The sequence below is a fragment of the Xenia sp. Carnegie-2017 genome, unplaced genomic scaffold, assembly GCF_021976095.1.
Source record: "Xenia sp. Carnegie-2017 unplaced genomic scaffold, XeniaSp_v1 HiC_scaffold_22, whole genome shotgun sequence".
Taxonomy (NCBI): domain Eukaryota; kingdom Metazoa; phylum Cnidaria; class Anthozoa; order Malacalcyonacea; family Xeniidae; genus Xenia; species Xenia sp. Carnegie-2017.
In genome coordinates, this window is record NW_025813485.1 from 5,620,694 (window position 1) to 5,638,252 (window position 17,559).

General features: G+C 36.0%; 2 protein-coding genes across 2 annotated transcripts in view; both read right to left on the bottom strand.

Annotated features, from left to right (window-relative positions):
* LOC124447129 (probable ubiquitin carboxyl-terminal hydrolase FAF-X) overlaps positions 1-2,874 on the bottom strand; it is a 28,910-nt gene extending 26,036 nt beyond the window's left edge. The window contains exons 1-5 of the mRNA XM_046998027.1: positions 2,744-2,874; positions 1,246-1,650; positions 738-850; positions 510-622; positions 60-114 (exon numbers count right to left, since the gene is read on the bottom strand). Of these exons, the coding sequence (XP_046853983.1) occupies positions 60-114; positions 510-622; positions 738-850; positions 1,246-1,546 (582 nt within the window). The 5' untranslated portion in view covers positions 1,547-1,650; positions 2,744-2,874. The remainder of the gene's footprint in view (positions 1-59; positions 115-509; positions 623-737; positions 851-1,245; positions 1,651-2,743) is intronic.
* A 3,719-nt stretch (positions 2,875-6,593) lies between these two features.
* Positions 6,594-17,554, bottom strand: LOC124446654 (pre-mRNA cleavage complex 2 protein Pcf11-like). Its single transcript, XM_046997502.1, has 15 exons — positions 17,299-17,554; positions 14,518-14,643; positions 14,123-14,302; positions 13,791-14,054; positions 12,190-13,175; positions 11,580-12,003; positions 11,080-11,344; positions 10,815-10,943; positions 9,693-9,921; positions 8,891-9,068; positions 8,767-8,809; positions 8,247-8,353; positions 8,032-8,124; positions 7,761-7,796; positions 6,594-7,500 (listed from the first exon to the last, which is right to left on the bottom strand). The coding sequence occupies exons 1-15, from the start codon at positions 17,452-17,454 to the stop codon at positions 7,243-7,245; spliced, it is 3,474 nt and encodes a 1,157-aa protein (XP_046853458.1). The 5' UTR covers positions 17,455-17,554; the 3' UTR covers positions 6,594-7,242.
* Between the last annotated feature and the right edge of the window lie 5 nt (positions 17,555-17,559).

Sequence of the window (17,559 nt, forward strand, 5' to 3'; positions counted from 1 at the left end):
TAATAAAAAAAACTTTATGAAAGTTATGAAATTGTTGAACACAGCTTTTCACCAACTACCTGGGCAACTTGACCACAATTCATTGCAGCCCTTCCTGCATTGAAAATATGAAACCTGAAATGGAAAGAAATGAGATATTATGAGAGAAACAATCGAAAGCATTGTCATGTTATTAGTGACTTAATTTCCTTGCAAACATTGGAGACAACGTTAAGTTTAGTTGCTCAAAAATCTTTTTATGGTTGAGCAAACTAAAATTGAAAATCGGAAAATTACATTTGACTCCTGATCTTCTAGAGAAAAACTATAGCAAAGCTTCTGGGTGTAAGCAATCTCAGGTTTTTAATAAAAAATTTAACCATCTGCTCAAATTTTAAAACTCAAGCTTCAAGCTTAATTGCAAAAAACAAATAAATTGTCATTTCCAAATTCAAGTCCAGAATTTATCAATCATACAGCATTAACAAATCAAACCACTACAGCAGGAGCTGCCTTAACTTGAGTCTTACCGGCAATGAGGATTGAAAGCTAGTGCTAACATATCCAATAAGACAAACCAATCTTGTGATAGTTTAAGAACACAAAGCTCTATCAAAAGTTTTGTTGAGTTGTAGATGCATTTCTGTAATTAAAAGAAATTACTCATCAAAAATAGCAAGAATATCACCTACTTTAGCTTCCACCTTCTAAATACATGTACAATTGTGAATTAGTCAAGAAACAAACATCACATTCACCTGAATTTCATATTTCCAGCTATGAACGGCATCATCATTTAAAATTTTTTGAAATGAAACTGTTAGACCCTCACGAAAAAATCGTTGACATTGTTCACTCTTTGTGTCAAGACCTACACCATGTAAGAGACATGATAGATTATCAAGTCAATGATAACAGGAAGACTTATTCTGCCTAAAAGGATTTTGCTTGAATTGACAAAAACATCAATGTTCAACTTTCACAACATTGATAGAAGTGATATAAATTGTGAAACTTCTTGTTTTCGTGTCACAAAAGCTCATGTACAGCGTAGCTTCAACAATTATAAAATTTACAAAGAATAACAAAGTGTGTAAAATGAAGCTGCTGGCAGGGTTTATGTTATGTTGATGAAAATTTGATCAACAATAAATTTAGCATGTTTCCTTTTTATCGAAAAGATGAAAGTTTACAGTAACTGAGATATTCGAACACACAATACTACTTGGCTCAAGGTGTCATGTATAAAAAACACATTGCAAATACCTGCTCGACACAATTTAATGGATGTTCTTAGCAAGATCTCAAGTTCACATTTGGGTAAAACAGGAACAACCCACTTCTGGCGGCCTATCATTTCATCAAGTCGTGAAAGTTCTTCAATGGGAAATACAGGACAACCATTTTCATCCAGAATAACTTCATTATCTTCATTTTCTTCATCATTGACAGCAGGTGTTGTTTCCGAGCTTTCTCCTTTCCCTTCAAGCTGTTCATCATCTTGACTTGTGCCCTCGACTGGAACAGTTTGATCAAGGGGTACACCACCTCTTACAGACACTGTCATGTTTTATTCTTGTTAAATACCTGCTTAGGGACTACTTAATATTTTCACCTTTTGACAAGAATTAAAGACATCTGGTATCAGCAATCAATTCTACTATGACAAACCTATGAACATCAAGAAGAAATACAAGTTACGTTATAGTGCAGTTTATGTATTACCTACATATGGCATTGACAAAAACTTTGAAACAGATATGCATGATTATGAAATTCTTTTGCAAAAAAATTGAAATTTGCTAAAGGATATATCATAGCAAATGGTTTAAAATATCTTGTGGAGCATGCAGGCACACAGATAGCACTGATTATATTTTTAAGTGATTGTGAAAACTCATTCATCTGTCTGTCACAACTTTTACAACTTTTATTGAGTACTTCTGAACAAATAATGTTTCGCATCAGAATATACGTTACTAGAAACACTTAATTACATAAGATTATTGTTAAATGGTACATTGCATGCAAGATTGTGAATTGTTTTGTCAGTACAATACCACATGCTAATACATCGTGTACACATAATAAAAATATATTTACACTTCTAAATGTAAAATGTAAACATAAGGAAAAAAATGTTTCATGTACAGAATGAATTTCTTCTTTGTGCAAACTTGCTGCAAACTTTACACATTAGAGAGTAAATAATATCATTTTACACTTTGGTTTGAGGCATTGACAATGTTTCTTATCATATTCTGGTACATGATAAGAAATGTAAGGGAGTTTTATTTCAAGATGTACATAAATCAGTTTCACTTTTTAAGTGAAACTTTTGTAGCGTTTGTATATAGACATCAGAAAATCCAAAACCAAAAGTTTTGCAGTAATTGAGGAGCGTGACAAACAAACATAGTAATTACCTATGAAGCATAAATGAATCAATATTTGAAAACTTTTACTCCAATGTATAAATGTTAAATAGATAACTTCCTTAAATTTACTTGTGAAGCTTTCTTAAAAAAATATTCATGTCAGTCAGTGACGGAAATTGACGACGATTCATAAAACTTTTGCAATGCATTCATTTTGACAACATATTTGAAAAGATATGAAAGTCAGTTTAGTCTTTAACTAAAACAGCACAGTACATTCGTTAAAATCAAGACACAAGATTGAAGATAGCAGGATGTTATGCTAACTCATAGTGCGAAATTAACCTTCAAAAAAAGATCCTACTTATTATATTTATTATAAATACCTCGCCGTAAACTTTATCCAAATGTACATGAATGGTATAAGTCATAAATAGCCTGCAAACATCACAAAATTCTTTGATAATAAACGCAAACGTAGTTATCTCCTATCTGAAGCAATTAGATTTCTTTGCTCACAACCTAACGCGCATGTCATCAAGGACAATGATCCCAATATGACCCTAAATAGCCCAAACTTGAGACTATAACATATTATTATTATTATAATGTAGAGACCAACAGAGACCACGGGAACGTCGGGGGAAGGACTAATGACAATTTCACGCATTAAGAAGTTTGAAATTTTCTCTATGAACAGTCTTTTGAAAACAAAAAGTCTTTGCCGTTGGTGTTAAAAAAACGAACTCCTTATGCATTAATGATTCATATTTATACTATTTTCAGCGCAGAAAGGCCGAAATAGAAGAGAGATTTGTAAACTTGTCGTTCCTTCTACACTGCACATGGTATAAATATTGAGCAATTATTGCAGCATAGAGCTTTTCTTGTTGATTTTATGTATTCTGCGATATTGTTATAATTTGTTAGTTTTGATGTTTTTGCGTTGGTCAGTTGTGAAGTTGACAATTTGGATTAGTTAACTGTGAAATCTATGGAAAAATGAATAGGGTGGTATTTTACCAAAACGAAATTTTGAAGAGGCTCGATGAAAACAGGCAATTTTTGTCGTAAAATATTTTTTATAAAAAATACTGTTAATTAATTTTATTGAGTGCTAATGAAAGCCAACTGATTTTGTGAAATCATACAAACCATGACAATTAAGTGAGATTCTTATCTACAGCGCTGTGCAGATGTACCGTTCAATTTCCCCCATTTTTTCAGTATGATCTTCAGCTTATGAACGCTTTTAATGACAGTATCTTCCTTCAACTCAAAAACCTAGTCAATTATACTTCAACTTTTTTTTAGTTACAGTGTCTACAATTGGGCTTATCTACCTTGACAGCTTTTCGTTCAGTATTTTCCTAGATTTGTAAGTTGAATTCATTAAAGTGCTTCATTACTGCAATGCTGTATCAACGCTTTGTGTTTAGGATTGAGATTTTTACAATCGATTTTTTCTCATCATCTTTCATATTGCTTTGGCGAGATTTATTTGATTGAAGGTTTGCAGATCTGTTCTTAATTTACGGGAAAATCTTTCCTATAATCTACATCTACTTCGTACTTCCTTAGCTTGATCATATCTGTTTAGAATCCATTATGGCTTATCTTCTTCTTTTTGATGATTTGCATTGCTGATATAGCATTCCTCGATGGAATCATGCTAATGATTTTTCCTTCCTTGGTCAGTGTGATCGGGCACTTTCGACAAGGAAGTACATCTGCTTTCTATAGTTTTGTACTATGCCTATACTCCGTGACTGCTCGTGTGTAACAGGGCCGGATTAACCTTTCGTGGGGCCCGTGGCTCGTGGCACATTTTCAGCACGAGGCCCTTCTCTCACCCCCCGGCCGTCTGAAATTCAGATTGTACTGAAATCAGAAAGATTAAAAAAATAATATGTATACCATGATGTTCAAAAATATGTGCATGATAAAACAAGAACGTATGTAGAGTAATTTGAATATATGAATTGTCATCCAACCCAGCTTATATCATTAACATTAATTGATAATTATAGAGAACTTGATTATAAAGTAAAAATTAAGCCTAATCAACAAACTAAACATTCATAAGATTCAGTATACATGCTCTGAAGCGGCGATGCATGCTCGCTCGACATGTATGTAAAATGTACGTGTAAGTAATGTAACATATCTTTCACTTAAATCTCGTTTTTGCATTTTGAACGTTGTGTTTGTGGAATTTCTTTACAGCAAACTCTTTAATTATGGACGACATGTTAATGCTACGAAGCAGATCATTTACGATGCTTAGTTCAAAAGGCTGTTTACTCGCTTCTGCGTCATACATGATCGGAGCTGACTCAACTAGCTTTCGTTTCGGAAAAGGACAGTTCTCCAGAGCAGTTCGATATCTTGAGACCAAGTACATGCACAATTCCAATGAGTCCATGTTGTGACATCGTTGTCATCTTTGGTTGTGTCATCTTTGCCATCACATTCATCAGAAGATGCGACAAAAAAGAATTTGCGGATTAATGCATGGGGCCCCTAAAGCGCTGGCTCGTGGGCGTACGCCCCTTCTGCCAAATGGTAAATGCAGCCCTATGATACCCCAGATAATAGAAATTTTTTATCTGTGAACGAACGTGAACTAATCCTTCTACAATCTCACGGACAAGCCGCTACATTCTGTATTGGTCCTTGTACTATCCTTCGTCAATAACATCCTTAGAGTACTCTTCTCAAAAATAGTCCATGCATCTGTATATACAAACCTTGCGAAGTAAACTTTGAATGTTCTTGCAAATCTCTTTTGGTGACTGCTTCCTCTTCACTTGTGAAACCAGATTTCTCGTCCTAAAGGAAAGACGCTGGTAGTTTTTTTTACATATTTTCAGCAGGCCCCACTACTATATACCACGTGAGCCAACTAGCTTCCAAACTGTATATGTGATTCAGCGATATTTCTTTTGAACATATCTTCAGAAGACTCGGTGTTATTACTTTGTATTGGAATCTCGTCCTCGCTAGAGGTTTTATAGTCGTCAACATGCTTGGAGTCATTCGTGTTTCCATTGGTCCACGAGCCCACATCCAAAACTCACGAGCGAGCGCTAGGTGCTTCAACTACGTTCAATATCATCACGCCATCTTGAATCTAGCGTGTTTTTTTCTCCTCTGTCATGCTTGATTTTGTTTCACTATTCGAAGTTTCATTTTCAATTATTTCTTCTACATCAATCCACGAATTACAATATCTGTCATATATATTAGAGCATCGTTTAAGAACAAAATATGCAGATACAAAGTTAAGGAGAAAATAAAAACATCTCTAACATTGTCACGGATACTATGAGCGGCGTGAATGGAACGTGAACTAATCCTTCTACAATCTCATGGAGAAGCCGCCATGCGATTCTCTATTTGTCCTTGCACTATTCCTCCTCAATAACATTCGTTAGAGTATTCTTTTCACAATAATCCATCCTGTATATACAAATTTTAAGTTTGGAAAAGGACAGCTCTCCAGAACAGTTCGAGATCTTGAGACTAAGTACATGCACAATTCCAATGAATCCACGTTGTGACATCGTTGTCATCTTTAGTTGTGTCCAGTGGCGGATCCAGACTACGTCAGAATAAAATACTGCAGCACATCTTTGCGTATATTTACATTTCTAAACACCTTAGAGGGTAATGGCGCTGGCACTCTTTCTATAAAGTGTAATGAGCAAGTACTTTGCACCATGAAAGGCTACAGTTCTAACAGTTTACCTAGTCTGGCACGGAGTATTGAGGATAGAATTATTGGAAGTCATTGGTAATTTTCCCCAGTTCCTCGAGACAAGATTTAAATTGAGAATGAGGTAAATTATATACCAAAAGAGGGTTAAATACTTCTCTTTGCTACTTGTACATGACTGCTCAATAAATTTTGTTGCCTATTCTTTCTTGGGGACGTGGGTGGGGTAGGGTTCACCCCCCATCACTTCCTATGCCAGTGCTTGAACATATCGTTGACGATTCAACAATTTGTGAGAAAGTGTTCGAAAACTTAGTCTTGAGATGAAAACGTTTCACATTTGGAAATAACGATTCGTCTATTATGAACTTGTGATGTTTGTCAAATGGAAAATTCAATGGGAAAGGGACCCCATTCAAATAAAGAAAAACTGAAAATTTTAGCAGGGAAAGGGAGCAATCAGTGAAAATCAGACAACAAAAAACCGGGATAAACGAGAGAAATAAATACTGAACACGTTTTGGTAACAAACGTTTATTTTACTTCATAGAACACGAAAGTAACAATTAAAAGGAGGCATTTCTTATATTTCATACCACAAGACAAGAAAACAGAGATTTTGAGAAGGAGTTCTTGATTAAGAAAGCTTTGATCAAAATGGTGAATTGGATGTTTGAATAATGTCGAACAGTTAGAAATTCAAGAAAAAAAGCACAACAAATATTGATGGCAACGGGGACAATTTTCTTGAAATTTTGTGGTCAATAGCAATCAAATTTTTGATGCTAATGGCAAAGGTTCAAATGATTGCAGCTGCTTGCGAAATGAAGCGTTATAAAAATCCAAAAATAGGGCGAATAATTTTCCACGCGAGGAAAAATCTACGATAAAAATAACGTACAACTTTGAAGCATTGCCATCCCCCCCGTAATATGACTGGACATAAATTAAATGACTTTTCCATCGCTATTTGCACCCAATAATGCCATGAATAAAAAGCGAAAGAAAAAGACAAAAAATCACAAAGTCAATGAAACAAAGGTAAAAACAACCAAGAAAATTATCTGATGTGTGCCATAGATAGATTGGATGAATTGAACAATGTACAGAAGAGGTTTGAAGTCCAACTTGCGAAGAAGAAGAAGATTGGCGTTGAGAATGATGAATTTAAGACTCTGTTTTGATCGTGTCTTTATTGGCATTGTTAACCCCTAGCCCATCACTCGCATGTACTACAGATTCTACAGTCGCTTGTAGTGTAGTATGGAGCGTAACTATTGATGATTTTTCATCGTTAGAAATGGTGTTACTTTGTAAACTTTCTTCATCAGTCTTCTGTGAATCCGCAGGCTTGCTATCATCTATATGACTAATGTCATGAGTGTTGTCCAACTCGTCGCTGCCATCCATATCACTCGCGTTAGTCTACGAATACAAGTAATCAAGAAAACAACAATAGAGGCAAAAAACTAGCTTGAATATAGACATGTATTAACTGTAAGGCTGATTTAGTTTCAGTACTTTTTAAATCAGTCAGAGCAAACATTATCACCAATAATTTTCTAGATCGGCAAAAAGATCTCATTAAAACATATATTTTGAACATTGTTACATTTTTTTTCTCCAAATAATTCAAACGAGTATTTTTTTTTGACAACGGGTGGATATATCGATATTGATCTTACCTCTTTTGCATCTTGATAACAAAGATAATGATACGTCTAAAAATTCAATAATACACATAAATAAAATAATACAAAATCACTGCGAATACAGAGCCATCTAATAAAGCTGATTTATAAAACAATTAAGCTTTGTGAAATTTCATTATAAAAGGAAACCAAATAACGAATCTATCTTTTCTAAATTCTGAATTGGACGAGAACTGCTTACAAAAAATACTAAAATTTCTTGAATTTAGTGGCTCCCAAATCTAGACATGTTTGCATACTTTACCTTGCCATCAACTCTAGTTGCATTTCTGTAATGCCAATCTTCTGACGTTTCATCCCAAAAGGTATCGAATTTTTCCATACAAATATCGCATTGCTATGAAATAGAAGACCAAACGATATGAAACACAAAACAAAAGACAACATCGGTATAATATATAAACTTTCCAACATGCCAAAGATTACGCATAGATGTACGATACACATAAACAAAAATACCCTTTCCGTTTCAGTATCACCAATCAATGCAGGACAACTTCCTTCCTGTAAGTCTTCCGTTTTCTCAGACTCTCCATCGGATTCTTCTTCAAATACAGTACTTCGAGCTGTAAAATAGACAATGTTTGCATGTATGTAGCCGAGCAATTTTTTTCACCACACGAGAGGAAAAATTCGTAACTTGATTAGCATTGAACAGCAGCGATATTTATGCTAAATCTCTAAAATCATAAATGAACGACTTAAGCTTGACTTTTTTCTTAATGTTCTCGAAATGAATGATCTTATTGAAATGTTTTCATATAATCGGCAAATCTACTCAAAAAACGTTCTAGCCACACTTCTCATAAAATAGTTTGCGTTTTTCTAAGGCTTATTTTACGCTTTAAGCCCAGTTCAACCGAAACGAGATTATTCGCTATTGATCACTGTAAGACATGATAGCAAAAAGATATATTCTAACAAAAATCACGCCAGTAGCGAGACAAACTGTTTGAAATTTGCCATGATATCCATTTACCTTTGAAAGTTGTTACTTCCGATGACTCAAACACCAGCCAGTCCTAGAGTAAAAAAAAGAAGATAAATCATTAGAATTTGCTGTAAAATATTGCTTCCATAAGAACGTTGAATTGTTTCCTTACGTCCGTCGTGATGAACCAATTTCGATGAGCAGCCACGATTTCTTTTTCTTTTCTGTTAATTCGAAAATGCCAGTCCAAGTGCTGTCTATATTTTTCATTATTTTCTTCACGGAAACGTAAACCACATGACGAACATTGGGTTCCACGATGAAGTTCCACAGTAATGTAATCATAACGTCTGTGCACAATTTTAACGTCAACATTTATATGCAACATACACATTGATGGTTGATCAAAGAGATACATCCAAAACACTCAATAAAACGTCACGGGACGCATCACTCTAAAAACTGAGCGGGTTCTACGCTCCAAGACCGACTTTTATGGGGTCTTTATCTCCAATAGAAAAGCCCACAGTTTTACCTGCATTTTTTCATGGAGGATGACGGGATGTTACACCCTATCGAACCCCCCCCCCATTGTGCACCCCTGCAAACAGCGCAAGACTCTTTATACAAACACTTTATCTACAAATCGATGCTCCCCTTAAGTTTTAGGTTCATCAACAGCTAAATCTGTAATCCCAAATAAAAGCATCTAAAACGCTACACGTTACCACCTAGCAGTCGGAACACATGAAATGTTTTCATAAGAAATTTTTTGTTAGCAAATTTTGTTTTCCAGTAGCGCTTTAACGCAAGAAGCAAAAAAGGGGAAACAGCAAATTAAAACTATTTCCAAAACAGTGCCCTGAAGCGTGTTTGTTATCCCTGGCATTGTTATGGCCTCGGTTTCGGTGCTTCCTGCTTGGGAATATTTAACGCGAAAATAAAACGACAGCAATTCTGAGAAACAGCTATACCTGCGAAGGTGATCCAAGGTCAGCTTTATTTCGGGTATTTCCTGCTGCACTTCCGGGATCGTGATTGTATTTAAAATCTGGGAATCTACCATGGGGGGAGTCGACACTCGAGCAGGAGAAAGGGATCCAGTTTCGTTCACCTTTTTAATGATACCAACGTCCATCAATTTTTTAAATAAGTCATCTACTGCCTGCTTTTCCATCCCCAAACTTGAGGGTGGAACGTTATCTGGAATAAACGTATATCATAATAAATTAACAGTGAATGAAGATTTTACCTGTTCCGACCAAATAGTGCATAATGCGATCAATCATAACCTTTTCATGCACGAATAAAAAAAGTGACGACATTCTTAAGTACGGGAGTTTATTCACGTCCTTTTGTCTTGCAGTTCACATGCTGTTATATGGGTTATGGATGGATCAATGTAAATGAAAAATGAACTTGGCCTCACTAAAATATTCTACAGAGTATAATTTTTGTTTCCTTGTCTCATTTAATGTTGAGTCAAAACATCTTAAACTTGCACCAAACGATGGAACTTTGCAATTTGAATATAATAGTTCAACGGTGTAATTTTGATTAAGTGTTGTTACATGTTGTATTTTCACTGCGTTTTGATTTCATGAGTTCAATTTTGATTGTCATAATGAATAACCTTGTAAAATACAAAACATCAAACTTTTTCTGCATGTTAACTTTTACTCGATGATTTTGTTTAACATATCTATCTAACATATGACTTTACTTTCATTAACCTTCAAAGAAAATGTACAGTGTTTTTTGGATGAACGTATTTTATGTCAATTTCATTTAGACATCATCTGTAACCAACTAGCTAATGATGTACGCGTTATAGAAAGCAAACTTAAAAGTAACTTTATTATAGACCGCTCATTGAATTCTTCAAATATAAATGGTCATATTGTGTGACATTTTATGTTCAACAATTGTTCAAAGAAACTAAGTAATTTCCTACAAAAAAATCTGCTTGCCATACACACGCTGTTCATGTTTGTTTTTTGGCGGCTCAATAACAATACGTTCAACCTGTTTCTGTAACTGAAAAGTTAATAGCCTTTCAACAGCAATTTTACACTAAAAACACAAGAAGATAATACCTTGATTTGATTTCAACAATTCAGATCCAATTTTGAAGTTGGCGGTAGGTATCATGGAGTCTGGTAACGATGTATGAGACCTTCCATCCGTCATCATGTTATCTTGATGGGGTAATACGTCATTTCCTCCTTAGATTCAAAGATTGTTTAACAGTTAAAAATTGAGCTGCGCATTAAGTAATGAAGCGAAGGGGTAATGTTGCGATGTGTTCATGTATGGTCATTTTTGCATTTTAATTCAAAACGCGAAGTGAAATTTGATTACCTTGCAGACGGTCATTATTCCTACGAGATTCATGAGCTCTGGTATTACTATCGGGTAGAGGCATGCCTGCATGAATTCCTGACGGGTGTGATGCAGGTTGTGGTAGCATAAAGGGAGGGCGATCATGAAAAGAGTGAGGGGGTATAGGCATGTCTGTACTATGACGTCGCTGCCATTTTTGAAGTTCGTAAAATTGACCAAGTTTCTCCATTAAATCTCGATGCTGTTCTTGGCTTAAATCTCCGTTGCGTAAACGATAATCCGCCTTAACAAAGAAAACATTTTGATGATGTACATAGCTAGCAACGCGACCTTTTGCGTATTTCAAAACGACAAACTGTATTTAATGTCTTTGCGTGTACGTTTGGGCAGAATTAAGTGTCACGACAAGTTTTGACGTATAAAATTCTTACAGCGACCGCCTCAAGACAAGTGAATCGATCAAAGTTGTTCAGTTTTCATGATGACTATGACATAGTATATTTTAAAGTTCTACATACGTTCCTCATTAGCTCCGATTCATTATCCAAGTTAAGTTGTACTGGTATTTCGACACCACCCGGGAAATCAGGCAATCGTTGATGGTTACGGGGTGCAAGGTGCGGGTGAGGAAAATGTCGTGGTCCAGGACCAAGATGCTCAGGAGGACCATCGTAGAATTCATGAGGTGCGTGTGGAAGGTTCTCGTGCAGCCATGGTTCAACAAATTCGTCAGGGGGGCCGTGTACATGTCCCGCGTGTTTTGGGGATTCACGACGCTCCCGGATTTCGGATATTTCCCTTGCACTAAACAAAGGTCTGGGTGGGGAGGGTGGACGGGACCTTTTGAATGGAGGCTCTTCAACAAACCCTCGCTCAAATGGACGGTCGTAATCTCGGGGGTGTCCATCAACAGACTCACTAAACCCGCGTCCTCTGAACGGTCTAAAAAGGAAGACGTAAAAAAATCAAATTTCTAAATTTCACTTCACTCTACACCACCCACAAATATGCAACACGACATCAAACATCTTTGTCTCAGTACTGACTAACCCTATTTTAGAGCATTTGTTTAAAACGAAAAGAACAAAAATGTAAACCATGATACATCATAATATGAAACAACGCTACCTTCTTTGCCCACGGCCTCTTCCCCATCCTTCGTGACGATTATCATACCGTCCACCACGGATGCTATCACCTTCATCCGTTCTCCCCTGAAATCTTTTATCCATGTCCCTCTGACTCATGCGACCTCTTACTGAAAAACCAGGACGTCTTCTACCGGGAAAGCGATCCTCTGGTCGACGTCCAGAACGATCATTAAAACGGTCACCACCAGGACGATCACCATGCCGTGAAATGCGTCCCTCAGCGCGTCGATCTGGCCCGTCAGGACGGTCATCTGGAGCATCATGCCGGTTACCACGTCTTCCCTGTCCACGCATTCGGTTGCCCAAATCTGAATGCTCAGACCGTCGATGTCTTCCCGGAAGTGGGTCACGAGCTTTAGTATCATCCAAATTACTATGGCTATTAGGTACATCATCGGTATTTTGCTTTCTGTCACGACTTTGTTCAGGTTTTCTACGATCGTCCATTTGCGACGGTTTTTCATTTGCACGATCATCTTCTTTTCTTCGTCTGTAATTGCGATGTCCAATAGCACCACGTTTTATGCCTTTCTTATCTTCGAAGTTTTTTTCATCATTACCTGAATCCTTAACATCTACAAGGTCCGAGTCCGAATCGCTCTCGCTTTTAATGATCTTGGCTTTTGGATCCTTCTTAAAGTATCTGTTCTTACCCAAAGGCCTGTCTCTATTATAAACAACCACAGGCTCGTTCGTAGTATCATGATTATCCTCATCGAGGGGAACGAATTCCGAATCAAAACCAACTTTATCAGGTTGTTTCTCAATTATGATCAAGCCTTCAGAGGAAGAATCCACATCCATTTTGTCACTAGGATCAGTCTCGGTATCTGCTTGGCTTTCTTCAGTGTCGTCAGTCGATTGACTATCTATGTCTTCCTTAATCTTTACAATTCTCACATCAACAGCCTTGTTCTTTATAGAAGTTGACGCTGCTTCCGCTTTAGAAACCGGCACATTCTCCTACAATATATTGTAATCCAGAATGAAATAGTTAATTTACACAATGGACACAAATGTTTTTCAGAATCTTTACTAGAAAGATGATAGTTGAGGTATCATGTTTTTCTTCATCGCTCTATTCTCGGTTTCATGCTCTTGTTGAGTTTACCCCCCCCCCCTCTCCCCCCCAAAGTGTTCCACGTGCGCAGTCACAGATCGAATTTATGTAATTCTACATATTCTTATGCGTGTAAGAAAGCAGACTCCGAACATAATTTACGTAGATGAGGCATCCTAATGATCAGAAGACTACAATTTCTTAAAACAAAGCTCTATATCAAGTGCATGATGATGTCGGAAATTTTCAATTAAATTCAAGCGGTGTCTCTGCTGCTTTTGCATCTGAAAATTTATCTTATTTATAGACCAACATCGGTTTATTCCCATATCCTTCATTATAAATTATAGATTAATCATACTTATCCAATACAACGCATGCGTGTATGAGAGAACTTAACCATAAATAACGCTCAATTCATTTTTCCCCGACTGCTCTGGGATTATTACGTTTTTAATGAAAATGATCTAAGAGAAAAAGTAAAACTTCAAGTATGCTAGCATACACTTATTCAATACCTGAGCAGCCACAAGCTCTTCTTGCTGCAGTCTCATTTTCAATATTTTTTCTTTCTGTTGTTTCAGAAGATTCAGTCGATCTTTTTCTTGTTTCTTTTTAATCAATTCATACTTCATTTGCAGTTCTTCCAGTTGCATCATTTGAGTTCTCATTTCGTCGCCTTGTAATTTCCCTAATTCATTTTTCTTCTTTTCAAATTCATCCATAATTTTCGCCTCGTCTGATGACGAGCAGCTCGTCTGACTGTCCACATTTTCCTCAACCTGAAGACATTGTGAAGGAACAATCACGAGTCATACCTTTGCGTGTACATATGCAGAGGATATTTTACCTTGGATAAGAATCTTGGATTAACGTGAATTGAAGGACTTGGCGGCGGGGGTTCAATGACAGGCCAACCAGGATCACGTTTGTTCACACTACAGTCCAGTTCGTGTAGTATCTTTGCGGTGAAGAAATTTGGCCATGTGTTTCGCAGTCTGAACATTGCCAAACGGGTCTTCTCGTCCGCCTGAATATATTACCAATACATGAAAAGCACGTACTACACGCACAAAATACTACTTGAACGCAATTTATCACACTCGTGCTCTATGTGGAAGCGAGAAAAGGACTTAATCAAGGGCCTTTCATTAAATTGGCCGCATTTAAAGACGCTGCTGTGCTCTTGATCTTCCGTCATGTCAGTGCGCTTAAGAGGAAAAAGAACAGTTAGCAGTTGTTTACCTGTTCAAAAACATGAGTAAACAAGGCGACAATACAAGGAGAGACGGCAGTAATATATTGATTTCCAATGTTCTTTACGATAGAATCCATTAAGTAGAGTGCAGGCAATTTCTTGTCAATATCAACCTGAAACGAGGTAGCCGAGAAAATTAATGAGGAATAATTAACAAAAAGAGGGCAAATGTGACGTTTTCTATTTCACGACAGACCATAGTTCATTTCTTGGTAGATGTTAAGTGAACAAAAGACGTCGTTGTGAAGATTTTCTTAAAGAACTTAAAAGTCGATTGAAATACTTCCTTTCGACGAAAAAATCCAGAATCAGTTGACACAATGCAGATTTATACAATGGAGAACATTCGGAGCGAAAGTAGATATTTGTATCCCGAAAGATTGAAACATCAAGGGGTAGACTATTATTGGAAGTAGAGATTGGATATACATCCAATACAAATGATGTGCTGTAATCAATAGAGCGAATACATCCATAAGTGGTAAAACATCAAACAAATAATTGATGTTGAGAGCCCACCCCCCCCCACATTCCAACACCGGCAATTTAAACGCTTTTTATACATGCAGTTTCGTTTTCAGGCACAGTACAGCCAAGCATAATATGCAATTTTTAATTATCACATGGAGATTGTCAGAAATGTTCCTTTACTAATTAGGAATGCGTAAAAACAATTGTATACTTACCAAAACATGACATAGGTACGGTGCTAAATGTCACACCAAAGATACAGATAGCACACTCACCGTCAAACGATGTAAAATTTGATTAAATTATGGATAATTTATACTAAATATATCACAATGTCACAATTCATGATATTGCCAATTGGAATAGCTAGTGGGTATTTCGTTCGCCATAATTGTGTTAAAGTGGACAATATAATCGCGTTCACAAAGTTCTTTTTTGCGTAACATGGAAGATTAAAAAAACCAGACAAGCACCCAACAATGGGGACAAGGAGCGATGAAAGGCGGACATGTACAAGAATAACATCAATAATTATCTACGTAATTTTTATCTTTTTTATTTGCTCAGCAAATTACATGAAAGCAACAAGGTACGTGTATTTTGAAAACATACATGACAATGTACAACTATGTGATTACATGGTACACTTGACTCATTTCCATTATCCGTACACCAAACACTCAAATATGTTGAAAATAAGACGAAAAAGAGATAGCTGCCACTAAACATAGAAAACTGTAAAAGTTTTCAAGGGGGAAGATTTCAACTGCCTTGCAGTGATTTTTACTTTCAACTGCTTGGCAGTGATTTTTACTTTCAACTGCCTTGCAGTGATTTTCACTTTCTTTTGCCATACAAGCATCCACACAGATAGAGATTAAGAGCTGCCATAAATAAATAAATATATATGTATGGTCTTGCATTGCAATAAAAGCACATCTTGCAGTTGGTTGCATCAACCAGTTCTGCATATTTCAAACAATAATTAATTATAGTTCTATTTTTGGAACTACCTTTATTCACTAAAGCAAATCCTTTCTAATTTTGAGAAAGTCACAAACACCATACTTTCACATTTACCAACTTCACAAGGTATGAAAATTACCAGTGTCTGAAAAGTCTAATAAAGTAATTCTACTTATATCTGTAAGATTTCCGATATATAAACAGAAAACAACATGAAGCTTTTGCAGAAATGGTTAATGATGTATTTAGCATTGTAGACTTGGGTAAATCAAACTTTTTTCTTTACACTTCAGGGATTGACATTAGATTGCAGCTTATGTGAGCAACCATTTTCATGGGAATCACCATATGAACACTGGCATAGGAGTCGCACGATGTAAGGTTCAATGTACATTCAAAACATAAATTTTCTTCAAATTTAATATATGCAACGATAAATTAGTGCATAAATATGCTAGTGAAAGTTGGTAGGTACCAAGTCGCCATTTTACTTTTCAGCAATTTTGTAAAATCTGTTATTCTTAAACAGTCTTCTTGTTTTGCAACAAAAGCATTTTCCTACTTTGTTTATGCACTTGAAATGACTAATGATCTACATGCATTTGGTAATACCTGAGACGAGATCTGACTGATGACAAAAATTGACAATATAAGTCTGAGAAAAATTGAGAATGTATTAAATAAAGTGTGAGAAAACTTTTCATAAGAACAGGGAAGGCTTTTTTACAGATGCAGTTGCACTGATAAGCTTATAGCAGCAGGAATACAATGAACACAATATTTTGTGAGGAAATAAGACACATATTGTGGTGAACAGATAAAATATCATTCGCCGTGTTTATACATCAGACATCTCGTGTTTAATTTTCACGTATATATGTTGTGTATTTTGTAAAATTACGTTTCGCAAGGCTTCTGTAGTCTAGTGGTAAGAGCAGAGTGAAAGAAGCCTAGTTATATGAGTTAGTAGCCCACCCCCCGCAGGTCGGATTTTGTCGAATTATTCAAATAATTTTTTCGTTCTCAAAATCGACTTAATCTTTCATTTTTTTCAACCAACACATAAAAATATAAAAATAATCTTGGTTAGGGTTAGGTTTATTTAAGTTTTTAAGACATAAATAGTTATGTCGGATTAATTTCCGATGTCGAATGAATATCCAGGGCGAATATTATTTCATGGATTACATCGAGATATAAATGTAATGCCGACGACATTTACGATAAAAACATTAAATCTGATAAAAACCATATAACAAATTTACAACATATCAAAATGTTTGAAATTTTATTTAAAATACTAAGGTGCACTTCGTGGTACAACAAATTACCTCGTATATACGTTTTTCAATAAGCTTTATAATCCCTTCTGCCTGTTGAACGTTTTCCTCTGCAAGCATGGTCAGCACGTTTATTAGTGGCTTTGAGTTAAATGATAAATCCTCCAAAGAAGATGCATATTCCTGGCATACAACTTCTTCAGCCATAGTCACACATAAAATAGCGAGGAGAAGACAAAATAAAACAAAAAATACAAAAATTTACGAAAAAAAAAAGACCATGAGAAAGGCCGACTTTCATGCTTTCCAATA

Excerpts from the sequence above, each read along its gene's own strand:
- LOC124446654 (XM_046997502.1), bottom strand. The coding sequence starts at position 17,454 with ATGGCTGAAGAAGTTGTATGCCAGGAATATGCATCTTCTTTGGAGGAT. Across the intron at positions 10,944-11,079 it reads GAATAATGACCGTCTGCAAG|GAGGAAATGACGTATTACCC; the intron begins GTAATCAAATTT and ends TTTGAATCTAAG. Across the intron at positions 8,810-8,890 it reads ATTGGTTCATCACGACGGAC|GACTGGCTGGTGTTTGAGTC; the intron begins GTAAGGAAACAA and ends TTTTTACTCTAG.